The following is a 26,356-nucleotide window of genomic DNA, read 5'->3' as shown; positions in this document are numbered from 1 at the left end:
CCTTCAAATCTTAAAGGCAACCCCCACCCTCATTCCCTTCCCATCCTTCAAGCAACTTTCCCAGAATCCTCTTGTGGAAATGATATTTTCCTCCTTTGATTTTCCATAACCCTTTCTGGTCCTCTTCTTGTCCTCTTACAGATTTATGACAAGCAGTTTGTATGTTGGCTGTGTGCTCATGGCTGGGAGCACCCTGAGAAGAGGGACTAGGTATAACCCCCTTGTCTGATGACGAGTCACAGGGACAAGTTCTGCTGAATGTGCCGGCTGTGTCTGGAGCCTTGTGCTAGATCCTGGGGAGCACGATGAAGAAAGAGCTGGCACTGTTAGGCCCTGTGGGAAACATGCATTTCTGCACAGACATATTTGCAGAATCACACTCGTCTGAAATTTCTCAAAGTCCTACTCAGAATCTCATTTAGACCTCACAGTCCCCCTGTGAAGTAACAGAAACAAACATGCGCTTTCACTTGCAAACACTCATAGAAGTACGCACAGCCACAGAGAATCGGGACAAAATTAGATGAGGAGACCTGCAACAAGTGACAGGATCCTGGTTCAGGACTGTGGAATGAGGACAAATTGGTAGAAAGGAAGATGAAATTTGGCTTCGAGATCTTTTTGAAGATCAGAAACAACTTATTTGGAGCCAGTACTGTTTGTTTGCTGCCTTGTGGTTCATTAGGATCATAGGCGATCATATCTGGTCTCTCATCATCATCGTAACAACTCACTGAAGTGATAATGCCAGTTAACATCTACTGAACACACCTACTGTGTTCTAAGCCCTGTGCATTTGTACACTTACAGCAACTATATGAGGTAGATAGCAACCTCTCTGTTCCTGTTTTCTAATCCACAAAATAGGGGATAGGAAAACTATACCTTACAGCAAGTATATGAGGTATAGTTTTGCTATCCCCTATTTTGTGAATTAGAAAATAGGAACAGAGAGGTTAAGTAATTTTCTCCAAGGTCACAGCCAATATGAAGAACCAGGATTCAAACTCTGGCAGTCTCACTCCAAAGCCCTTGCTCTTAACCTGAGCATTATGTTGGGATTATCCCTGAATGGAAATAGAGACTCAGTGGTGAAGTGACATGCCCAAGGTCACACAGGTGAAGTCAGGACTTGAACTTGTCCGACCTCAGAGCCCATGTTCCTTTCTCCTCCTGTGGTAAGTATGTGTTTCAGTTCCCTACAGCCTGATATTCCTACTTTGGTGAAGTGATACTGGGTCATAGACGCTGGTTGGAAGTGGAGCAAGTACATGGACCATAGCTGAGTCATTCCTGATGCCTGACTGGCTCCAAATCCCAAGAACCACCTTAGAGGGACCTGCGCTGTGATTCTCCAATCCAAGCCCCATTCCTGCACTCCCCTCCCCACCCAGCACAGACAATGTCAGTGGGGATAAGGAGAGTCCACCACCCCCACCCCCATCAAGGTCTGCATTTCCTGGGTCACCCCAGGAAGGGGCTGCCACTCACAGCTTGTGTATTCATGGAATCATTTCTCTCTGAGAGGGGCCGTAAAGGAGGCACTTGCACGTTCTCTGTGGCTGGTTTCTAGGACGAGGAGAGCTGGCCACTTCAGCTTCCTCTAAGTTCATGGCCCAGGTTCCTGCTGGGTGGTGTCCCTCTCCCTCAATTTCTTTCTCCAACTCAGTCTCTGTCACTCTTACTTCTTCAACATACATTTATGGTGCTCCTGCTCTGTGTCTGTGACATGCTAGGGCATTGGCAAGCCAGACACGGTCCCTGTCTTGGAGAAGTTCAGTGGGGTACATAGACACCCAGCTATGTGTGGTCGGCACCATGTTGGAGGGATGTTTAAGGGACACTGGATAAGGAGCTGGAGGCAGGAACTTCTGGTCTGCTAGAAGTTATCCATACTCTTGTATCTGGCCTCTTTCAATGAGCATAATGTTTTTGAGATTACTCCATATTCTCGCATGGATCAGTACTTTGGTTCTTTTTCATTGCTGAGTAGTATTCTATTGCATGAATGAACCACAATTTGTTAATCCATTCACCTGTTGATGGGCATTTGGATTGTTTCTAGTTTTTAGCTATTATGCATAAAGCTGCTATGAATATTTGTATACAAGAGTTTTTGTGCATATTGCATATATATTTTTCCATTTTCCCAAGTAAGTGTGTGTTTATAAACTGTATGTTTATAAGGAACTGCCAAAGAGTTCTTCAAAGTGGTTGAGTCATTTTCACCTTTCCTTTAACAACATATGAGAATTCCAGTTGCCCCACATCCTCACCAGTACTTGGTATGGTCAGTCTTCTAGGTTTTAACTATTTTAGTGGGTGTGTCATAGTTACCTCATCACCGTAATCTGCGTTTCCTGATGAGAGTTTGAGCATTTTTTCATGAGATTTTTGGCTATATGTTTATCTCCTACACGGTCACAAGGGATTTAAACCAGGACATATCACAGTGCTATCCAAAGTCTCCAAAACTTTGAAGTAGTTTTCCCAACGTGGCAAGTATTTCATTATAGCCAGCAGGAATGGAGAGGACACTGGGTCCAAACCAATGTAGGTGCCACCCAGCTGAGTGGCCTTGGTTGAGATGAGCCTCTTTCCTCATCTAAAGTGGGGGTCGCACTAGCAGCCTGGCAGTGTTATTGTGGAGGCTGAAATGACAGAACAGAGCCGGGAGTAGTACAGGCATGCATAGCAGGTGCTCAGTACATATAGTCCCCTTCAGCCTTCCAGGGGCCCGTCTGCGAGTATTTACATGTACACAAGGGCCAAGGCCCTGACTGAGTGACCACCAGCAACTATCCTAGCCAGAGGGCTGGTGGCCACACACACGTTTTATGCTTTTCTGGCAGCTCTGGGAGCAAAACCATTGATGGCAGAGCTGTCAGGGCTTCTTTGCTTGTGACAACAGACAAGCTTAGGCACTGTCTGTCCCTTAGGTCTGGGGAGCAGCTTTGGTCTTTGGTATGCTCCTGCAAGAAGCATGGGTTAGGAAATGGCTTCAATACTTTTGGAAACAGTGCTTTCTTAATACATTCAATTATTTTACACTGGCCTTTGCTACAGATGAGAGTTATAAACTAGACCAATGGTTCTCAGATTATTGTGCACATCAGAAATCACCTGGACATCAGATTTCTGGGCCTCACTCGCAGAGTTTCTGATTTGCAGGCCTGGCTGGGGCCTGTGAATTGGCTTTTCTAACAAGCTCCCAGTTGAGGCTAACGGTCCACTTTGAGAACCACTGAATTAGATTGAAATCCTTTCCATCCTGAGAATGGTGATGGCAGCACTGGGGTTTGGAAGCACAGAGCTGACTCTCCCCACATTTCAGGCTTGGAATTCTGGGCTCAGGCCTGCTTACCAATGGGGCAAATGTTCTTCCAGGGCCAAGAATGGGGACAAAAATGGAGGCAATGGTCATATGGAAGCGGAAGGGGAAACAATGACATCTCCTCAAATCAGAGTTTTTACCATTAAAAATAATCCTAAGAATGCTATGCTATATGGACAAGTATCTCCTGGCTACAGATGAGGAAAGTGAAACTCAGAGATTAAATAACTTTTCTGGAAACATACAGCTGGCAAGTGGGGAGCAGGGTAGGAACTTGGAGTCCCTGACTATTGCACTTATCCTGCTGCCCTTGTAGCAGCATAGCCTGAAGCAGACTGCCCGAGCTGTGAATTCTGGTTCCACCACTTTGCCAGCCAGCTGGGTGCTCTCTGCAAGTTGTTTGACCTCTCTGTGCCTCAGTTGACTCCCTACAATATGGAGGGGATGGTAGTCCCTACTTCACTGGGTTGTTGTAAGAACCTACTGAATTAATATTTATGAAGTAGTCAGGTCAGCATCTAACACATAGTGCCGCCATACAATGTATGGATTGGAAATCAACCTGGGTGCCCATCAGAGCGCCCACACAGTTCATCCCTCCCGAGCACAGACTCAAGAGAAGAAAGCTCAGAGAGCTTCCTGTACCCAGAGTCAGGGTAGGCAGAAATACTTGAAAACCTCCAATCTGGGAGGTTTAAAGAGAACTCAGCCTTTGTGCATGGCGGGGTTGGGGGGCGGTGTGTGTGGGGGGGGTGCACAGGTCCGAAAGTGGCAAGGTAGCTTCAGGCCCAAAGCCTGTCTAGGCTGTTCTCTCCAGGCTGCCCCACTCCAGGACCAGACTTCAGACCCACCAGTCTGGGTCCCAACCTCCCCTCCCCCAGGACACCCCCAACCTAGAAGCTGGGCTTCCTGCCCGCCCAGGTCCCTGCTTGGGGCGGGTGGAGGAGGGGTGGCATTTCCTGGCGGGGCCTCAGGCAGCGTCACCAGCTCCTGGACGCTTGGACAGCGCTGACCGACAGGCACCAGATGCTATTTCGGGCGGCGCCCCGCTTAGAGAGCAGTTTCCGTTTTTTCCACAAACTGTCGGAAACAGGGGAGGGGGAGGGTGTAGACGTCAGGAGCAGGAGCCCCAGCCCAGGAGGGGGACAGGTCAAGAACGGGCTGGCATACCCGACTAGAGGGGGATGGTGAACGTTACCTCCCCACCCCGTGAACAGATGCCTGGGCACGCTCTGCAGCTGGGCTGACAAAAGCCTTGGGTCCCTGTTTCTTCCCTACAGCCTTTGGGCAGGGTCATTGCCCTGTTAGATAAGACAGCAGTCCGTGTGTGCCTCAAAGGCACCTGAAGTCAAGGGACTCAAAACCAAATGCAGAATCCTTCCGTTTGTCCCTTGACCTCCAGGCCACCATCTAGGAAAAGAAAAGGCATAAACTCTGAGGGTTCCTGGATTTCTTCTTCCCCCTCACCCTCCAAAATTCTTACAAACCCATTTGTATCGAAAATGCATGTCATCGTCCTCCGTCTCTTGCCATCTCTTCTGCCAACACCCCGGCCATGCTCCAGTCTCTCTCCTGGGACACTGCATTGGCCCCAGAACTGATCTCTCCACATCCTTCCCACCCACCCACACCTCTTCTCCACCTTGCAGCCAAAGAGCTTCCTAGAAATGCAATTCTGATCCACCATAGGACACTCAACCCACCCTCAAACCAAATAAAATGATTCCTCCAAAAATCCTTCAAATCGTCCACAGGCTTACTCCAGCCATACTGGACTCTTCTCTGTTCCTTTCACGAACCTGAAGCCCTTCTGCTTTAGCTGTTGACCCACCCAGAAGGCTCTCAATGCTCACACTTCTCCCATTCCTCCTCAGATCCCACTCTGAGACCTGAATCCAGGCACCATTCCCTCAGGGAAGCATTCCCTGGCTGGGCTCTCTGATATCAGAATGGCCAAGCCCCTTTTTTGCAGGGGCTTGGAAATGTGAAATGACTGGCTCCACGGTGCTACATCCCAAGGGTGGCAGAGCCGAGCTTTGAACTCAGAATGCTATGATTCCCACCCTTCTTATTAAGTGACGCAGCCCAGCAAAGGCAAGGAGGACCAGAGGAGGGAGAGATTAAAGCCAACCCCTTGCACTGAGGCTTCAGGCAGGAAGTGGCAGAAAGGTTGAGAGGAAGAGGACAATAAGGCAAAAGGACCAGCTGAAAGGAGGCACAATGGAGGGAGAGTTTGATTTGATAAGAGGGGGTGAGGTGGGGCTGGAGCCATGAGGAGAGAGTGAGAGATGGAACCCCTCCTCAGGGTCGCTGCTGAGCAGTTAGTGGAGCTGCGGGGAGTGGGGGCTGGTGGCAAGTCCAGGAATTAGACTCTTTTTCTCAGGACATGGGTGCCCGTCTTGCATGGGGTTCTGTAAAAGTTACCCACATCCACATGGCACCCTGACTTCCACCAGGGAGCACAAGAGGAACAGAGGGGACAGGCTGCACCGAATTAACCATATCTTCACAGAGTTATCCTGATGGCCAAGGAGGGGCCCGGACTCAGAGAGCAGTCACGCTCTGGGCTCAGTCCTTAACTGGGACTCTGTCTGGGACCAGGCAACGGGCTTTTCCCTAATTCTCAAAACCAAAGATGCAGCCTGGCATGGTGGGTAGAGCTATGGACTGGAAACTGGATACTTGAATTTGGGTCTTGGCTTTTCCTCTAGATCATTGTAAGCTTTGGCCAAGTCACATCTCTCCAAATCTTTTATTTTTGTTTCTATAATGATAACCTCCATGCAAGTGCATATGCTGTCATCCTGAGCTCTGGGCTGGGTGAGGTTTCATAGAGTATGGACCTCACCACCACCTTTTAAAGATCATTTTATTTCATCCTCACAACAGCTCTGTGAGGTATATATTAATATTATCTCCTCGTTTTACAGGTAAGGAAACTGAGGTTCAGAGCTAAGTGACTTCTAAGATTTGAGCCTGTGTTATTTCAATTGCACTATAAAAAAAAAAATGACCCAGATCCCGTCCATGGGCTGAGCCCCAGTTCCCACCCCTCCTTGAACCCAGATTTCTCCCCCACAGTATAGATCTCAGTCCCCGCAATGAGTTGAGCCCAGATCCCTCCTCCAAGCCTAGGCTCTAGCTGCCTTCTTCAACAGCTGGGCTCCAGAGAGGACTCCAGTGTTCAATTTGCTTCAGACCCAGGCTCCACCTCTCACTAGATATGCATAATAACATTGGGAAAGTTACTTTTATTCTCTGTGCTTCAGTTTCCTTATCTGTGTATTGAAGATAATAATAGCATCAACCTCCTAGGATTGTTTATGAGAACTAAATGAGTTAATATTTGTAGAGTGCTGAGAACAGTGCTTCAGTAGCAAGATTAAAATGTTTAAAATATTATGGGAGGAGGGATATTCCCGGCTCTGGGCTCAGCTTGAAATGTAGTAGAATGGACATTTTACACTAATTAAAAAAGACATACACATCCATATGTTCATTGCAGCATTATTCACAATAACCAAGCTATGGAAGCAACCTAAGTGCCCATCAGTAGATGAATGGATAAAGAAAAAGTGGTACATGTATACAATGGAATATCACTCAGCCGTAAAAAAGAATGAAATCTTGCCATCTGCAGCAACGTGAATGGACCTAGAGGGTATTATGTTAAGTGAAATAAGTCAGACAGAGAAGGACAAATACCATTATGATTTCACTTATATATGGAATCTAAAAAACAAAACAAACAAAACAGGAGCAAACTCATAGAAACAGAAAACATTTTGACGGTTGCCAGATGGGAGGGGGGTTGGGAAGATGGGTAAAAAGGAGGAGGGGATTAAGAAGTACAAATCGGCATTTACAAAATAGTCATGGGGACGTCAAGTACAGCACAGGGAATATAGTCAATAATGTAGTAACTGCAGGGCGTGCAGATGGCTACTAGCCTGATCAGGCTGATCACTTCATAAGTTAGATCAATGTCTAGTCACTGTTTTACACCTGAGACTAATGTAATATTGTATGTCAACTGTAATGGAAAAGTAAAAAATTATTAAAAGGAAAAAGAATGGACATTGTAATCTCTCCACTGACACCAGTTCTGTCTCCATAGAGGCCCCCGTGTGAGTTCAGTCCATGACATGCAGGCAAGCAGGCTCCATTTTAGAGCAGAAAAGAGCCAAGGCTGAAGGAGGTGGGGGTCAGGGAGGAGCTGGGGAGCTTTCTAGGATAAGAGCAACTGCCCATTGCAATCCGGTGTCTAGGACACTGGAGAAAGAATAAATGGGGGTGGGCGTGAGGGTAGGAGTGGTGTTTTTCGTGTTATGGTCTTCAGAGGCAGGGACAGAGTGCTGGGGTGAGAGTCGCTGAAGAAAGGTGTCTGGAAGGCGGAGGGAGGGACTGAGGTGGGGGGGAGCCCGGTACCCGAGAGGCTTCGGGATCAGAAATGGGCTGGATCCACCGGGTCCTAGACAGCGCGCCCAACGCTGCGCGGCGCATTCCCGAGCGGGTCCCATCCCCGCGGAACCAGTCCCGACTCCCTCCGGTGAAATTGCCAAATTAAAATGAATCATTTGGCCCATAATGGCTGAGGCGCTTATCAGGGGCGAGCGGACCCGCGGCAGTGCCTTATCTCCGCGGCGCACACGGCCCCGGCGCGCCGTGGCCCATGCTAACTAGGCCTGGGACGTGAGCGGGATTAGAGCGCGTTGGTGGAGGAGCCGGGTGCGGCCCGCGCGCGGGCGGGGGATCGCGGGCGGGGTAAGGTCTCCGCGCTAAGAACCAGGCCTCAAAATGGCCATATGCATCCTCCAGTAGCGGCAAAATGTGAGCATTCTGGCCTTTTTCTAGGGGCAAGCAACCTGCGGCCTCCCACGGAATTCCCCATTAATTTCCTCCCTCTTTTTCCCCGACTCGCAGAAGAGCTCTTCGCTCCTTTTCCCTCGGTTTCTTTCGATGGGGGGCATTTTCCACGGGCGCCGTCGCTCTCGCCACCGCCCCTCCCGCCTCGGAGACTCTCTTCCTTCCTTCCCCTTTTTCCTTACGCAATATACAGAAATGCGCGAGGCGGTGGTTGGTTTTCATTTCTTCTTGGTGGTTGTGTGCATGCGGTGGGCTTGTGAGAGTGCGTGTGTGAGCGGTGGAGAGTGTTGACTTCTTCCGAGTCTGGTCTTCTTGGCGATCCGTTGTGGGTCCGTGTGGGATGGTGTCTGCGCTGCTTGGGGGTGTAGATTTTGATTCTTCGCCGCCCTTCTGCGGTTTTACAGTTGTATATAATTGTTAGTTTGCTTTCTTGACATGGGTCTGGTTCCGTGTGTGGGGTTATGCGGTCTTTGCAATTGTGTTTGGGTGGTTTCGTTGTTGCGTTGGGCGTGTGTGATCTTGACTACCTGGGGCTGTGTGTCCGTGAGAGATTGCGTTTGACTGATTTCGTTGTCATGTTGGACAATGTGCGGGCCTGACCAAGTCGGTTTGTGGGGCAGAGTTGGGTTGTGTTAACTCGGCTTCCCTTCTATGGGGCTGGACGTGTGTGGTCCTGTCCTCTGGGTTGCGTGCCTGAGTGCTTGTGTCCTTAGGAAGTGCATTTGAACATCGCTGGGGAGTGGAAGGGAGGGCGAACAAGAGATGGAGGGGCAAGCGGAGAAGGCGGCATGGAGGCAGGGAGAGGGATTTCACATTTTATTCCAAATTATGATGTATTTGGAAGCCAGTGTTGGCTTGGATGGGCAGACGGAGCCGCATCAGCGGCCGCTCTGTCTGAAGGCCAGTCCGTGCCTCGGTGTTTCAGGGATTTGCTAGTGAGTAGGAGGCTCTTCCACGGTCCAAGCTGAGCTGCGCTCGCTTAGGCCGGTGTCTTCTAGCCGATAGCGGCGGCTTCGGTTCCCACCGCATTCGGGCTTCGTCCGTTTCTGGTCAGTTTCCGAGGTACAGCCGCCGGGGTCCGCGGGAGAGGCCCGGAAAAGACAATGGTCTCCAGGCCTCGCGCTTCGGGTGGGGACCCTTGGGATCATCTCCAAGGAACATTTGTCCACCCCCTCCCCGGGTGAGCGACATTCCCGCGTGGGTCGGGTACCCGTCGCATCGGTGGCCGGGGCCGGGCTCCGAGGGACGGTATCCGAGGGACGGTATCAATGCTGCCCTAGCTCAGGAAGAAAGGATTTTGTTTTGCCAGTTACTGTGGTTGCTAATGTCATCATTATCATCATCATCATTTTATTTTAACTAAAATGATCGTCCAGGAGCGAAGCGGCTTTTCCCTTTTAGCCTGGATTGATAACAAAGCAGCGCTGCGTCCGCCAACCAGCTCTGTTAGTTTTAAGTTGCTGGGTTTAGGGCAGAAGAGAAAATGGAGGAGAGACGGACACAGAGATTCGGTCATACAGCAAAAATTAACTCCGACCTAAAACACGGAGAATGAGTGGATTCCCTTTCTTCCCACCCCTCCCCCCACGTGGATTAGAAGAGAAAGAAAATCTCTCGCATTGGATTGAAACAGCAGGGAAGAATTACGCCTATATTTCCACCAAAGTCGGGGCAAAAAGGACGCCTTTGCAGTTAATCCAAGATTTCCATGTGTGATCATAACCTGGATGATTTACACAAAACAAATTAAACTAAAACCTCCAGAGGGTGGGGAGGGAAGCAACCTAAATTTCACTACCGCTACACTCTGGGAAGTAGTAATGGGTTTATTTTTACCTTCCCTCCCTTTGCCTGGTTTATTGCTGCGAGGAATTATTAGAATTCTCCCCTTCTGTGCGGGTTTGAACCCCGGAAAATCAAAAATCGTTGTGCAGCGATGGTTGAGGGGAAGGCAGAGGCTTCTTTTTCCTTTCCTTTCCTTTCCTTTCCTTTCCTTTCCTTTCCTTTCCTTTCCTTTCCTTTCCTTTCCTTTCCTTTCCTTTCCTTTCCTTTCCTTCTCCTCTCTCTCTCTCTCTCTCTCTCTCTCTCTCTCTCTCTCTCTCTCTCTCAGTCAATAAATAGGAAAAAAGGGAGCTGGACAGATCAGATATCCACCCCCCCATCCTCTAGGATCCGTGCGGTTCCGACTCCATTCCTGCGGGAAAGCACCTTTTGAATTAGGTTCTGGTTTCGCTTTGGGCAGGTGGGGGTCATGGAAAGAATGGGGGCTCGGAGGTTCTGCCCCATGGACTCGGGTTTGCAGACTGGACTCCTGATCTCCGACACACATCCCCACACCCGCCCAGGCTGCGGACGGCTCCACGTTGTGCCTGCAGCTCCGGCCTCACACGGTCTCCAGAGCCAAGCACGTAGACGTGTCTGTGCTTAGAAAACACGCTTGGCCACACTGAACCAGACAGCCCAGTTAGAGGGTCCCAAAATGCTCCGGGCAGCCTACAGCGGGACTCTTGTTGTTGGACTAAATAGTTGTTCCTGATTGGTTATGTGTAGGGTTCTTTTTTATGGGGTGGGGGAGGCTTCAAACACCTGCAGGTTGGGGGCGGAAAGCTGTTCGTGACTCCCCAGGCTGGTTGGTGAGGACGTGAGGTAATTCCCAGCCATTGACCCCCATTTCTCTCTCTCTCCCTCCCTCTCGCCCTCCCTCTTTCTCTCCACCCCCATTTTTCCTGGAAACTCGTTTTGGGCGCGGCAGACCGCCCAGGACCACACTGCGGCCTGACTGCTGGTCTCTCCGGGAGAGGGGGAAGCAAAGACCCCCGTCCACGACCTGGACCTCGGCTTCCGCCTCTCTCCGGTGGAGGAGTGGAGATCCTATGGAGAAGGGCCGATCTCTCTAAATATGCCCCAGGTGAGTTTGGGGGGGAGGGAACGTATCAGTGGAAACTGTGTCCAGGAAGGCCTCGGATTCCGGTCTGGGGTGGAGGAGGCTCAGGACAGAGGACAGTCCAGTCTCAGATGGAAGGGGAGGAGAGGACGAACCCAGAAATGGGATTCCGGGATCTTACTCTGCGGCAGACTGGCCTCTGTGACTCTGTGGCCCTTTCCTTTTTGGACCTTGGGTGAAAACAGCTAGTTGGACTTAGTTCCCTTAGGCTGCTCCCATCGGTCCTGGTTCTGGGGACTGTTTCCCAAGGCTCGTAACCTTGGAACGGCTATATCCGGGTGGTGCAGGCTGTGTGTGCCAGGGGCGCCGGCAGCAGAGAGATGGCCGCAGCCATCCTGACTAGGGCAGCCGCAACTCGGGTGGGCCTTGACCAGGGCCTAAGGCCTAGGGCGGGGCCGCGCTGGAATCCTCCTCCCCCCTCCCCTCCCAGAGCGGAGGGGAAAGTGGTTCTGCTCCCTGGAGATGTTGGTTCTTGCCCAAGCTTGGGGCTCCCCCAGGGGGTCTTGCCGGTGTGGGTGCAGTGTGAGGACCGGAGACCGGGTTTAGGTGGTGGCTCTAGCCCCAGGCACAGCAGAAGCTGTTTTCATAGAAGAAATTCTCCATTTCGGAATTTGGAGCTGCCTGAGACCTGGTACCTGCCCCCCAGGAGCTCCCGGGGTCTCCTGCCTTGTTCAGGCACACACAGAAAGGTTCTAGCGGTTGGCAACAGATGACAATCTGTGTTGGGGGCCGTAAGCTGGGTCTTGGCCACACAAAGAAAAATTGTCTTTGGTCAAATACCCTAGCGCCATTCAGTTTGAAACCTTCTCCCCTTTCCTTCATCTCCCCAAAATAAAAACAAATAAACAAAAATTTCTCAGGCTTTGCTTTTAGTAATCTTAACCAAAGCCAAGTGATGGGGTTTAGTCGCTGAAAACCGACAACTGAAGGTGCATGTGATTCCTCCAGTGGCTTCCTCCGGAGCTTGGGCCCCTGGTCTGAGTGATCCTGGTTGCAGAAGAGCCTGCCGGGTTTTCCTGAGGTCCAGGGAGGGGCGGGGAGTGCTGGGCCACAGACCCTGGGGACCAATCATAGGTTTCCCACAGAAAGCCTCAGAGATATAGATATTTATAGACATCTGGAGAGGGCATTTGGGTCCAGGGTCAACTCATCTGGAATATGTGCTCTCCTTGCCCCTTGAGGATCCGGTCCTTCGCCGAGCCAGGGAGCCATGAAATTAATCAGAAGGTATAAATGTGTCATATGGAGAGCTTGAGCTCAATCCGGCGATTGCAGTGCACACCGTTTGTCACTCGGTTAGAAACTGGGGCTGAAGCACGTGTCACTGGGCATACCACAAATTGGGACAGTAAGGTAGGGAGCCAGCACATTGGAGTTTGTTTATTTTGCCATAGGATGGTATATTTCTGGTGCATTTCACTGCAGCAGGGGAGTCAGGAGGACCTGACTGGTATACCTTGGGTACATTTCTAGCAGCCGAAGTATGTTGGCAGTCCCATTCTGTGGATACAGATCTATTGTTTCCGCCATAATCGTAAACTCGCTTCCAGCGAAACATTGTGAACCTACTGCCTTTGCAGCTCAGTGTACACCAAGTCTTGGGGAATTTTGTTGTTTCCGGGCCGGGCCGCAGGGCAGGCAGACCTAGGGAAGGAGTGCAATCTGAATGGCGATTCTCCATCAGCTTGTGTGTTTGGTTGCTGTTGAGCTGAGCTCCAGAGGAGGTTTCAGAAAGTCCGGTCTTTCTTCTGAGGTGGAAAGATGGTGCCTAGGCCGACTCTGGTCCTGAGATGGTGCAGTGACAGAATGGGAGATCGATGGTCGCCCTGAATGATTAGATGGACTCTGCTTGGGGCCGAATTGGAATTTTGTGTATTTATTTTCTGCTACAAAAAATACCCCAATTATATAACCTGAGAGCAGAAACCTTATGTTGAATATTTTATGAAGCCTGTCAATTTGATTATATTTATTTTAATTTTATTTTTTTAAAAATAACTTACAAGCATCCCCCACGTTTGGACCCAGAGTCTCATGGTTTTTTTGTTTTAGTTTTTGATGGAGCCTGGCTCCATCATCAATAAAGCAGGGTGATGGAAGAATCTGAGCAAGTGCTCCTGGGGAGTGGAGCCCGTGTGGTCATCCTGGATTATGGTTGTGGAGGAGAGGAGTGTCCTTGGCTCCGGGGGTATATATGGGAGGGCATATAAGAAGGATAGTGCAGACAGAGGGAAATCGGAGTTCTGGTCCTGCTCTGTCGAAAATCGAAAATCGTTGTATTTGACCTTGGGCAAGGCAGTAGTCCCCTCGACCACCCAGTCTCCATGTCAATAATAATGTTTACTTGAGCATTTGCAGTGCTTTTAAACGTATAAAGGAGGTATTCCTCCCATTTCCCAGAGGACGACACCGAGGCGTGGGGATTAGGGAATGCTGGGAGAGTTCAAAGGCTTTCATGACACCCCTTCCCCTGTCCTGCAAGAATGAAAGTTCAGACCTCCGTAGCCTCGGGGGCACCCTTTGAATGCGCAGCGTCCATACTGCCTCAGCCAGGATTCCCTGCCAGACCCCACTTGACTTCTGAGTCTAGCTGAGCAGAAGGAGGTGGAGTGTGCAGGGAGGCAGCTTTCCCTCCTGCTGTCTCATCTCTGTCAGGTGGGAGTAAAGGACCGCTAGGATTTCCAGCAGCTGCACAGAATACAGGGTGGATTTGCTTAGTGTAGACAGACACCCCCGCAGGGGGAGAATATATATTGAATGTGGGTGCTGGTTCCCTTGGATAATTCTCTGGCAGCTCGCCGAATGGGACCCCAGGTCCTGGAGCCTCCGTTCCCTAAACTCCCTACTTGTAACCCACCAGGTTTCTGGGTGAATGTGTGCAGCGGTACGCTGAGGCGCGTACTGCTGAGAGGTGAGGGTTCGAAAAGCACCCCACCTCCGCGGGACCGATTCCCCGCCAAAACCAAAAGGACGAGGCGGGAGGAACTCGGTCGGGGATTTGTTCCCTCCTCTTCCCTTGCAGCCTGAGAAGGGGACGGAGTGATACTTCTTTCTCGCTTCTTTCTACAGTTCCTTCCTCCTTTTTCCCCTTCTGTTTTTCTTTCGCTGGCTATATTCCTTTTCTTCCAGTGTTTCTGTCGTCTTTTTCCATGTCTGTCCTTCTGGCTCTCAGTCTCTGTATCCCAGGCACCCTCCCCTCTACTCCCAAACCAGAGACCCCCTTTCTTTCCCGCCCCAGCCCCGCCAGGGCTTTAGGCCCCGAGGGCGAGTGTGTGTCCACGTGGCTCTAAGTTTATTGCCTTTTCCCACGTCTGGGAGCGTGAGTTTCTCTTTCTGCCCTTCACCTCCTTACTCCTCCCCACGTCGGTGCGCTGGGGGCGGTTGTCAGAGCGGGCCTCCGCTTGTCTGTCTGCCCGCAGGATGACGGAGCGGCCGCCGAGCGAGGCGGCACGAAGTGACCCTCCACTGGAGGGACGGGAGGCGGCCGAGGCTCGCATGGCCCCCCCGCACCTGGTCCTGCTGAACGGCGTCGCCAAGGAGACGAGTCGCACGGCCTCGGTCGAGCTCCCGGTCATCGAGCTGGGCGCGCGCGGCGGCCCGGGGGGCGGCCCCGCGGGTGGAGGCGGCGCCGCGCGAGACTTAAAGGGCCGCGACGCGGCCGCGGCCGAAGCGCGCCATCGGGTGCCGACCACCGAGCTGTGCAGACCTCCGGGGTCCGCCCCGGCGCCCGCGCCCGCCCCGGCGCCTGCTGAGCTGCCCGGCGACGGCCGCATGGTGCAGCTGAGCCCGCCCGCGCTGGCGGCCCCCGCCGCCCCCGGCCGCACGCTGCTCTACAGCCTCAGCCAGCCGCTGGCCTCGCTCGGCAGGTCAGGGCCTGGCGGGAGGGCGGAGGTGGGGGTGCAGGCGGCCATGGGCTCCCAGGGCTCCCCGAGTGAACTTCGGGGATGCGCCGCTGGAGCGCAGGAAGAGAGGGAGGGGCTGTTTTAAACTCTCAGGCGTCAAAACCTGGAAGCTGGGGTCCACGTGTACGAATGAGAAAGTAGCCCTGTATGAGTGTGTGTGTGTGTGTGTGTGTGTGTGTGTGTGTGTATACACACGCGCGGGCAGATGTGGGGGTCCCTTGTGACTGCGGCGCACCCCGCTGTGTGTAAGCCCAGGAGGGGGAGTGCAGGCAGACGGCTGGGTGTGAGCAGAAGCACGGCGTGCTGTGTGATTAGAGGGTAGGGTACCAAGAAGGGAGTTGAGTGAGTGTGAGGACCAGGCAAGAGTGTCTGACTGCACTCCGCCCTGAAATTCTGTTGGAAACTGCAGCCGGCTGTGGACAGGTAAGAGATAAAGATCTGAGGGAGGTAGGGAGTGTGCCCGCTCTTCTGCTTCCGAATCTCTGCTCCAGAGCCCTCCTGGGGAGTGGATCCCTCCCTCCTTTCCCCAGTCCCTCTGCCCCTAGCTATGGTCTCTGGACCCCAAGCCTTTCCTCCCCTTGATGTGAGGCTGTCCATTTCCTTGCTGAGGCTACTGAAATAGTGGAGAGATGGAGGACAGGCAGATGAGGCAGGGACACAGTGTGGGGCAGTTGGTGAGTCTGCAGGAGACTGGAGAAGGAAGCTGTAGAGAGCCCAGGGTTGGTGATCCGGGGTGGCATGCCAGTGGCGGTGAGTCAGGGTTTCCTGTCTGTTGTCTGTCCACAGGACCCCATAATGCCTGGGTGAAGTTGGGGTGAAGTTGCGGAGGAGGGGACAGTGTGTTCTTTTATGGTGCTAGAGTTGCACACCACTAGGTGTGAAGGCCACGTCTGCCTGTGAGAGCACCTGTTTGGGAGTGGAGGCTGCCTGTGGATTGTGTACTTGTGTTGGGGGAGGGGAGTATGTCTGTCTGTAGAGTGTGTGTGTGTTCATTTTTGTGTTTGTTCCATATGTTCACCTCCGATTCTGTGTGTGTGTGTGTGTGTGTGTGTGTGTGTGTGTGTGTTCATGCTCCTATCTCCAATTCAGAGGTGAAGGGACCAGGGTTGCCCTTGTTTTTCTGGGGGTGGGGTGGGGGCTCAAGAACATGCAGGAGGATTGCTAAGGAGCCTCTGTCTCACCTCCACCCTGCATGTGATGGTGTGATCTGCCTGCTCCCTCCCACAGTGGGTTCTTTGGGGAGCCAGATGCCTTTCCTATGTTTGCCACCAACAACCGAGTGAAGAGGAGACCCTCCCCTTATGAGATGGAGATTACTGATGGTGAGTCTGCCCACCCCCGCCTTTGTTATTTGCCCCTCATGCTAGTTAGAATCCTCTGAAGAAGGGATCAGGGGGATTACTCCTAGGTGTTTCACATGGATGGGCGTGCTACCTTGGAACACCAAACTGCCAAAGTTTCTCACACTGCAGCTTGGCTCCATGGGACTAGGTAAGAGGGGACATGGGAGTGAAGACACATTTATGGTGCTTAGCCCAAATCTCTAGGGTCTGTTGCTGACCGCACTCTGATTCCATTCCTATACTTGGCAAGGATCCTGGGGGCGGGGAGGGAGGAGGAGGAGAAACACAAGGTGCCTCTACTCTAAGCACTGACCCTCAGGGATTCCCTACACTTCCCTGCAAGTCCTCTTTGGAGTTGGTAGTCTGCTCCCTGCTGGAATTGTACCTTCAAGGGTCTCCTCCCAAGTGCCTGCATTGTCGGGCCTTCTTGTTCTACACTCAGGACTGAGACCTGGAGTTCCCTTCCTGACATCACAGATTCTGTGCTGCCTCTTCGCTTCCCCCCAAAGAGCCTTAGCCCTGCTATTGTGAATTTCTTGAGTAGTCTTTGGCCCCGAACTTGGAGGAAGGGGTTGGATGAGTGGAAAATTTGGAAGACCCTTTCCTTCTTCCCAAGATTGACCTTATGTAGCCAATGGGGACCAGTGCCAGGGAGCAGGAGAGCAGGCTACTAGAGCTGAGGAACATGGAAAAATCCCTGGAGCTCCCAGTGCTCAGCCTGGCTGGGACCTGGGTTCTGGAAGGAAGGGTACCTGAGGCCTTGGAGCCAGGCTGGGATTTATGCAAGGGGCCAGTGGGAGGAATGTGTGTGGAGCTGGAGCTTCTGGGAGTCCTCTCTGGTCTTCTGGAGAGGAAAGGGGCTGGAGTCTGGACAAGGAAACAGGCCTCAAAAGACCCAACCAGCCGGGGGCACAGGGGTATAAGGTCAAGAGGGAAGTGTGTTGGGTGTTAGTGCTGCTAGGTTAGAGAAGGGAGGTGGGTATACCAAACAGGAAGCAGGCAGAACCAGCCATGAATTTCCCCAGGGAAGAGGCATTTTCTACAAAATGCAGAGACAATGGAAATCAAGCACAGAGGAGAGGAAAGAGGTGATGGGAAGGGGTGAGGGCTTGGGGGGAGTACAGGAGGACAGGGAAGCCATTACCCATAATATTACCAATATTTACTAAGCACCTACTCAGTGACCGGCCAGAGAAAGAGGACATAGAGGGTTGGATAGACTCAGGAAAGAGGAAGGTGGGGAGAGGTGAGTAGTTCTCTGGGAAGGAGGCAGAAATGGGGGTGAAGGGGAGAGTGTAAGGGTGCAGATAAATCCACGGACTTTGAAATCAGATGTTTAACTAAAAAGAGTTCATAGAAGTGGAACTAAGGCCAGATCTAAAGTTAGGACTTAATGTGGTTCCTGTTGCTGAACTTTTCTGCACCTCAGTTTCCTCATTTGTAAAGTGGGAAGAGTAATAGCTTCCTCACAGGTTGTTGAAAGTGTAGAATGTGGTAAAGCGTTTTTGGGGCCTGGCTCAGAGTAGGTGCTCCTTCTGGAGCCTGTCTAGTTGTAGCTATGACAGCAGTCATAATGCCCCCTCCCCACCTAGGAGTTCTCTCAACATCAGTCAGCATTAGTCGTGGAGCAGGGGCTGGCTGTCTCTAATGCCACAGCTGAGGGACTCCCCTCTGTCTGGCTTGGAGGCCAGAGGACAGCAAGTTATTTCCTCTGAGGCTCCCAGGGTAGGACTGCCCAGCAGGTGTGCTGTGTTTTTCCCAGCCTGGGTCTGGCCTTTGGCAAAGAGTCAGCTGGGCTGGGACCTGTTGGGGTTTGGAAAGACAGCTTCAGAGGCACTGTGGCAAAGGATGAGTGATCCTTCTGGGAAAGTGTGTGTGTGTGTGTGTGTGTGTGTGTGTGTGTGTGTAAATGTGTAAGTGCAAGTGCGTAAGTGCACACATGCACATGTAGGAGAGAGAGACAATCAAGAAGGAAGTGTCTGCACAGGTGAGCTGGATCACAGACTGACCTCAAAGGCACGGTCTGCCTTTGTCCTCACCTCAGTCTCCTTAGCTTTCAAATGAGCAGTGGATCTTAGGTCATGCCTTGTCTTCTCCTTTACTTTTATCCCCTGTCCAAGTTTCCACATTCTGAGATCTGGATCCAGGGGTCATTGGAAGAAAGCAAACAAATATGCCCAGACTGGCAGTTCCTTCACTGTGCAGAGATTCCTAAGGACTGCTGGGAGCCTGGCTCTGTGCCTCAGTGTTGAGGAGGGAAGCTGCCACCACAGCCCAGGAGGAGCTCAGGAACGCTAGCAGGGCCCACCTCTGTCTTCTCTGGTTTTGGGAATCCCAGGCCAGGCTTGGACATTTAGTTCAGTGCTTTGCATACCATAGGTGCTAGATGCATTCACTCTGGTGTCTGCCCCTGCTCCGCAAGTCTTAATATACAAAAGCTAGTGAATATTAGTCCAGTCTGTATTCAGTGCATTGTAGACATGGAGAGACTGAGGCAGCCCTCAGATGCCTGCCTAGAACCTCAGGCTGAGCCTGGGCCTGGCTGTCTCTCCATTTCTCTCCTCGGGAAGAGAGCCCACAGTGTAAATCCTTTCTCCTCTGATCTCTGCTCTCTCCTCCATTCCCCCACCTGCCAGCCTGATCAGTCAGTCAGCAAACATTTACTAAACCCTCACTCTGTGCCTTCCATCACCCTGAGAATAAAATCCCACACCCTCCTGTAGGGCCCTATGGGATTGAACTCAGACTACTCTCATCTCACCCACATGAATCCAGCCAGGCTGGCTTCAACCATTTTTCAGCTGAGGGTCTTTGCACAATGTTGCACTCTCTTCCCTTCCTGTGCCTGGCTGGCTCTTCATCAGCCTTAAATTCTTACCTTATAGACGTCTTACCTCCTCTGAAAGCCCGGCCCCAACCACCTCAGCTAAATGTAGTAGCTCCTTTCCATCTTTTATTTATATTCGGCCTCATGTCTGTTTATCTGCTTGCTACTTGTTCATCATCTGTCATCTCCATTAAAATGTAAGCTCCACGAGGGCAGGCACTCCATCTGCTTTGTTCACCATTATTCTTTAGTGCCTAGCACAGTGCCTGGTTGTTAGGAAATAGCTGATAAACGGATAGTAATAGCTAATAGTTATTGAATGAATATTTAACCTGAAACAAGTAGTGTCTTAAGTACTTTGCCTGTGTTAGTTGCTAGAACCATGTGATAATATTATGACTTGAGTGACTTGTATTACCTCCATTTTAAAGATGATGAAGGAAGACAGAGAGAGTTTAAGTAACTTGCCCAGAGTCACTGTCTAGTAATAGTCAGGAATTGAACCCAGAAAGTCTGGCTCCAGAGTCTGTCTTTGTAACTAGTGCTGTGTGGGCTCTTGGTACAAGTGAGTGAGTGCGTGAGTGAATGAATGAATGAATGAATGAATGAATGAATAATATGTGGTCCCTGTACTCAAATGCCTCACAGCCCAGAAAGAGCGAGAGAGAGAGAGAGAGAGACAGACAGACAGACAGACAGACAGACAGACAGACAGAGAGAAAGAGAGAGAGGGAGAGAAGCATAGAAGCACAGCAGTGCTCACAAGTGATGGAGATCCAGGATTATAGGGCTGTCGTGGTTGGTTAGATCTCTCTGGAGGGGCTGAGGGAAGTCCTCAGAGAGGAGGAAACAGATGAACTGGATTTTGAAGGATGAGTAAGAGTTTTCTAAGTAAAAGGAAAGAAGGCATTCTAGGTTTCCCAAGTTTCCCAGTGTATGTTTTCTCTCCTTCCCCACAGGAGAAGATGCTTTGGGCAATCTCCAACCCATTCTCCTAACCCTTGTCCCCCTGCCCTCCAGGTCCCCACACCAAAGTAGTAAGGCGCATCTTCACCAATAGTCGGGAGCGATGGCGGCAGCAGAATGTGAATGGGGCCTTTGCTGAACTCCGCAAGCTGATCCCCACGCACCCGCCAGACAAGAAGCTCAGCAAGAATGAAATCCTCCGCCTGGCCATGAAATACATCAACTTCTTGGCCAAGCTGCTCAATGACCAGGAGGAGGAGGGCACCCAGCGGGCCAAGCCTGGCAAGGACCCTGTGGTGGGGGCTGGTGGAGGGAGTGGGGGTGGAGGGGGTGGTGCACCTCCAGACGACCTCCTGCAGGACGTGCTGTCCCCCAACTCCAGCTGTGGCAGCTCGCTAGATGGGGCAGCCAGCCCAGACAGCTATACAGAAGAGCCTGCACCCAAGCACACGGTCCGCAGTCTCCATCCTGCCATGCTGCCCGCCACTGATGGAGCTGGCCCTCGGTGATGGGTCTGGGGCCATCCTAAACCGCCAGGAGGATGCCCTTAGGCCGCTGGGACTGTGGGCTTCAGGTCAGGTGGGTGAAGATTGGGCAGCTCTGAAGCAGGGCAATGGACTTGATGAGCTTTCTATGATGTCTGAACTTTGGGAAGCCCAAACTGACCCTGGGCCTGGCTTTCTTGTTTCCTGTTTCAGTAGGAGAACAGAAAAATGGAGTAAAGTGGTAGGTACTTTTCATGAAGACGGCACGGTCTTCTCCCTTCCTCAAACCCCTAAGACTTCTCAAATAAGAGGCTCGAGTGGCACTGTTTTCGGCCTGGAGCTTGGGAGCCCTGTCTTTGCTGAGACCTGGGATTGTCAGCTCTCACCTGAGGCATTCAGCAGCCTCTGCCTTGCCTTTAGCCCCTCCCAAGCTGGCTGGGGTGGCTTTTGTGGCCACTCTGTCCAAATATATAGGTACCCAATAGCTGCCCGTTTCCTGAGCCCCATCTTCACCCAGGCCAGTGTTGGTCCATCCAGCTTGCCAGCTACTGCAGAGTCACAAACCTCGAGGTGCTTTCTTCAGGGCCTGATTGAAGAAGATGGCCAGTGGACTGCCTGCTCCCGACTAGCTGGGTCAGAGGGTCCGAAAACCCAGTAGCCCTTACTTCTTGCCCTGTGCACTGAAGCTCTGCTTTCTCTCCACTGAAACTTGTCTTCCTACTCCTTGTGGCTGTGGGGACCAAGTCTGCAGCTGTGAGCGTGCCCTTTGGGCTTTGTGTGAAGGCAGAGAAAGGGAAACCAGTTAGAGGAAAATGAGCAAGAGCTATTTGGGCCACATGGGCTTCAAATCCGGGTGGTGTCTCAAGCGACCTGCCTGTACTCTCGGCTCCACGTCACCGTTCCTGTGGTGAGCAAACCAGTGTGCCGATGCTGAGAGTAGACGTGAGCCCCAGCTGTGCATTCCGCTCGATGCTCAGAGGGACCTCCCTGCTGCACGATGTCTGTTTGTTGAAGGTTTGCTCTGTGTTCCGAACTGAACTGAGCACAAATTCTGTCCTAGGAAATCCAGGTATTTGGGAGTTTTTCCTGGCATTGGGATTTGCTCGACTGCAGTGATTTGTGAGATCTTTAGGTCCTGATATGACTCAGAATCCAACCCCAATCCTAGGACATGGGGAATCCAATCAGAAACCAGTTTAAGATTCACTTAGCAGAATCTGAAACACCCCTCAACGGTGCAGCTTTCAGTCGTCACCGTTGTAGGGGAGGCTGGCTTAGTGTAATAGGAGTGCCCGCTTCCAAAAGTTGTACATGACATTTTTGTAAATCAAATCTTTATCCTTCATCTTTTAAAGAAATACTACCGCAAGTCCTTTGTAAGTGAAGAATCCTTTAGTAGAGTGGACCACTGGCCCCTTGTTGGAACAAACGGCACACAAGTCGTACATACCTGTCACTGTACCCTCAAGTTACCCCAGCCATCCCCCACCAGGTTCTGCCTTTCAGGTCAGAGGGAAATGAGCCCAGGGCCCTGCCCTGTCCATGACGATGTGGAAGAACCAGCGCTGTGGCTGTTGGAAATGCCCTCACACATGTTGGGTTTCAGCCCAGGACTTCCCTCACTGTGACGGGGCCCTGAGTACAGCCGAGTACAGCTGTGTGCACACAGGGAATAATCACTCGCCCCTGCCCCTCCTGTTCAGTTGTGAGGTCCAGTTCTTGGGGATGGGAGCAATATGGTTAACCCTCGGAGACTCTCACCCTCCGTCCCATGTCAGCTTCCCAAAACCGTATTTTGATGAACATTAGGATGGGTTCCTTTCCAGTACTTGGCAGCTCTTGTGAGGAATCCCATCTGTCTAAAGATGGAGACTTAGTCCTAGGTCCTAAGGCTGTGTTGCTTCCCAGTGGATTAATTTGACTTGGGAGTAAAAAGCGGCCATGGTGTGAATGGGTGGATAGGTTTCTAGAGATGGGTCACACATTCTATCAGGAACTCAAGCTTCTGGCTCCGTCTTCTCTCAGATATACAGTGTGAACTGGATGAGTTCTGTCTCCAAGTGTCAGTTTCTCATCAATATCCTGGCTTGTCCATCTCCTAGGCTGTGGACTGAATGGAATCATGAAAGTAGAAGCATTTTGACACCATAGAGAACTCTGTTGCCCTTAATGACAATCGTGCAGTGGGGGTTCCCACCCTGAGTCCAGGACCTGGGCGTGGGCCAGGCTGCCTGACTACACAGCATTTGGGTAATTTCGGTTCTAAGCCACTTTTGCCTGAATTACTTAGATTGTCCCCATCTCTCTAGATTGACGTCATTTCTGTCTCATTCTAAGTCAAGGTACCAGGACTAAGAATGGAAAAGAGATATGGGAACATGGGGAGAACATATAAAACATGATGCTGGTACCCAAAATGGGACTGGATAGGAAAGCACAAAGCTCCAGGTCTTTGTGAGAACTACAAGATCCATTATTCTATTTTCACTTCTAAAACCTCTCCCCGCCCCACTATACCCTTCGCCTTCCTTTGCCTCCTCCTCACACATTAAGAAATGGCAACATTCCCCCAATAATATCTGTACAAAAGGGAAAACACGTAAAGGTGAAAAAAAGAAAGAAAGAAAGAAAGAAAGAAAGAAAGAAAGAAAGAAAGAAAGAAAGAAAGAAAGAAAGAAAGAAAGAGAAAGAAAGACCATGAGGAGACAAAGATGACTGTAATAACCGGAGGAACTCCCATCTTTTAAGAAAAGTTCCTATATTATTTGTAGTGCAAACGACAACATGGTACAACCTTTATCCTTTTCCAGAAACAAAACCCAGGGCACAGCATCCATAGTCAGCTGACAACTGTTTCGGCCTTTGGGGGTGGTCTGCTCGTACTTGTGATGTCAGTGGTACGTGGCCCCTGCTGAAGGCGTGCCCCCTGCCCGTGTACATAGTGCGGTGTTCCTGTGGGCGGGCCCAGCACTTTCCCTCAATGTTGTACTGTACGTGATGAATTGATGAATTGCGTTGGTCTCTGCATTTTTCTGCAGGAGAGGAGTGACCGCTCCAGGTACTGTGACCTTTGTACAGCCCAGAGGCCAACACTGTGGGCGTGTGACTCTTTAGCGACAAAACCCATGTGGTGATGAAGTGTGTGTATATATATAAGGCTATATTGGGAAGATTTCTAAATAAAAGTTTTACAAAGGGGGCTGGACTCTGTGCTTGCATATTGCACTCCTAGGCCTGAGATTTGGGACATTAAGAGGAAAGTCATGGCAAGAATCTGTCTCCCCTGAAATGGGGGCCTCCAGGACTCAGCTGTCCTCTGAGGTGAGATCCCACCCCTACCCTGAGGCTTCCCCCTTAGGGTTTCTATTCTTTTCCCCCTGCCACACCTCACAGAAGGGGCTACTTCTCAGCATTGTACATCTGCGCTTTCTGCTCAGGGCTGCCTCACGGACATTCCCCTCTGTGTTGGGTTTAGCATCCATTGCTGGGACAGTTGCTTTTATTGAAGATTCAGGACAGATTAAGGTCTCCCCAGAGGAGGCCCCCAAGTTCCTGATGACTCAGTGGAGGCTGAAGCTCTGTGCCTGGCTCTGAGGATTGAGGGAGCAGGGTACAGGCCTCATGCGGGGTTAAGGGTCGGAGGCCAAGGCTTTGGAGGTAGTGAGGGGAGGCTCAGGAATGGCAATGCTATTCAGAGGCGGGGACTCTGGGTTCTGGGAGGCCACTGCTTGGGGACTGTTGGAACTTCAGGGACCTCAGCTAGTCAGGCAGGCATTTCCATGAGAGAACCAATCCTCCTTTCTGTCATTCGTTTAACAAAGATTTATTGAGCATCTACAGTGAGCCCGTTATTGTTCTAGGTACTGGGCATCCGGCCGTGAAGAAAAAGAAACACCTGTTCTTGTGGTGCTTGCTTTCTAGCAGGGAGTTCATAAACACAGACACAGGCAACTATCATAAATGTGTTAATTATATAGTAAGTTGGAAGGTGATCAGTATTAAGGAAATAGATGAGCCAAGAAGGGAACTCAAGTGGCCCACAGATAACCTCTGTTCCTTTGGGTGAGCCTTGCTCAGTTTGCCAGTCTCTGATCTTGGCTGCCCCTGTTCTGGGAGCTTCCAACTGAGGCTCAGAGGGCAAAGGAACCACAGTGCTTGGGATCACGCTCTGGCCCTGTAGGGAAACGCCTTGGCTATTGGAAGCCTATGTGCATCACCCTGACCCAGGCCTAGGAGGTCCCTGGCAGCTGGGGTGGTGACTAAGCCCTGGGGCAGGGACATCAGTGGGGCCCTGGTGGTAGTAGTGGTGTGTGGGCTCTGGGCCCAGGGCCTGGCCTGTGCTCACAGGCCTGAGAAGGAGCAAGAGGAAAGGATTAAAGAAAGAGAGGACATCGACAGAGACCGGGAGGAGGTTGAGATGCAGCCGTCAGAAGTGGGAGAACAACTGGGAGAGTGTCGTGTTTCAAAAGCAAATGGGGTTTGGGTGGAGGGAGTAGTCAGCCAAGCCCAATGCCGCTGAGAGTCAAGCTAGAGAAGGCCCGAGCTGTTGGCTGCATTTGGCCCTGTGGAAGTCACTGATGACTCTGGTGAGAACAGCGTCAGGGAGGGAAGAGGCAGCAGCCTGACTGTCATGGATGAAGAGTGGGGAGGGAGGAGCACCCATTTCCAGAAGTTCCTTTCCCTGGAGAGGGCGAGGCTATCCATGCCCAGAGAGGTCAGGAAGAGCCCGTCAGCTCTGTGGTCACCAAGGCAGACATTATGAGGGCATCGAATACCCAGGCTGACCGGGCCCTGAAGATGGTCTCGGCCAGTGTCCCCATCTCCAGATGGGGAGATGGAGGCCCAGAGAGGAAAGGAGTCTTCCCAGGCCATGTGTCCCATGAACAGTGGCAGTAGTGGCAGGCAGGGCAGGACCAGGCCGCCTGCCTCCCAAGACAGCCTGTGTCCACCACGGGGAAGGGACCACACCCAGGGCCGTGCCTGCATGGCCTGCTGATGTCTCCAGCCTCACTTCTCACCAACCCACCCTCATTCTCTTTGCCCCTATGGTACTATCCTTTCTGTTCCAGGCTGCACTTTTTCCCTTTTATGACTGTCTGGTTTTGCACCTTTTGTTTCTACCCGTCGTCTGATCCTTCCTTTCATCTGGTTAACGTGTCCTCAGCATCCAAGTGACTATCCCGACTCTATGGGGTCAGCCACCTCCTTGTCCCTACAGGCCTTCCTTCCCTCGGTGCTGCCTATTGTTTGTCCACTTGTTTGCCTCCTGACTCAAACACAAGCTCCTTGCAGGTGACACCATGTCTGATTTGTCTCTTCACCTCTGGTGTCCTGTGTCAGACCTGGCACAGGTGCCTTTCCGCATTTGCTGAATGAAGAGGGTCCTCTGTATAGAATCTTCTAGCTCGGTTTTGAGGGTGGCATATAAGGGTGGAAGGGGTAGATAGGAGGGAGACAGGATCATTTCTACAAAGATGCCAGCTCTGATGACCCCCACCTAACAGCATGGTCCTGAGCTGGTAAGGGGCAGGTGGACAGCTCTGTCCCCTGGGCGGCAGAGGGCCTTGGGCTGCAGAGGGCCTTGGGCTGCTTTTGTTGCTGGGAGGAGTCAGGAGGTGGAGGGGAGCCGCTATGCGCTTTCTCACGCTGGGCCCCGGCAGCCTGGTTATCGTACTGGACCTGGGTGGGG

General features: G+C 51.6%; 1 protein-coding gene across 9 annotated transcripts; it reads left to right on the top strand.

Moving 5' to 3' along the window:
- Positions 1 to 7,835: 7,835 nt before the first annotated feature.
- On the top strand, positions 7,836 to 23,866 carry TAL1 (TAL bHLH transcription factor 1, erythroid differentiation factor). 9 transcript variants are annotated; one of them, XM_074334676.1, is made up of 5 exons: positions 7,836 to 8,098; positions 10,953 to 11,108; positions 14,564 to 15,010; positions 16,274 to 16,368; positions 20,237 to 23,866. In XM_074334676.1, the coding sequence occupies exons 3-5, from the start codon at positions 14,565 to 14,567 to the stop codon at positions 20,689 to 20,691; spliced, it is 996 nt and encodes a 331-aa protein (XP_074190777.1). In that variant the 5' UTR covers positions 7,836 to 8,098; positions 10,953 to 11,108; position 14,564; the 3' UTR covers positions 20,692 to 23,866. The 9 variants fall into 9 exon arrangements, with proteins under 9 accessions (XP_074190777.1, XP_019604981.1, XP_074190778.1 ...); XM_019749422.2 differs by having other exon boundaries at positions 7,836 to 8,164; XM_074334677.1 differs by lacking the exon at positions 7,836 to 8,098 and adding an exon at positions 8,209 to 8,410.
- Positions 23,867 to 26,356: the final 2,490 nt, after the last annotated feature.

Source organism: Rhinolophus sinicus, linkage group LG06 (genome assembly GCF_036562045.2).
Source record: "Rhinolophus sinicus isolate RSC01 linkage group LG06, ASM3656204v1, whole genome shotgun sequence".
NCBI classification, from domain to species: Eukaryota; Metazoa; Chordata; class Mammalia; order Chiroptera; family Rhinolophidae; genus Rhinolophus; species Rhinolophus sinicus.
This window is presented reverse-complemented; position numbering and strand designations above follow the sequence as displayed.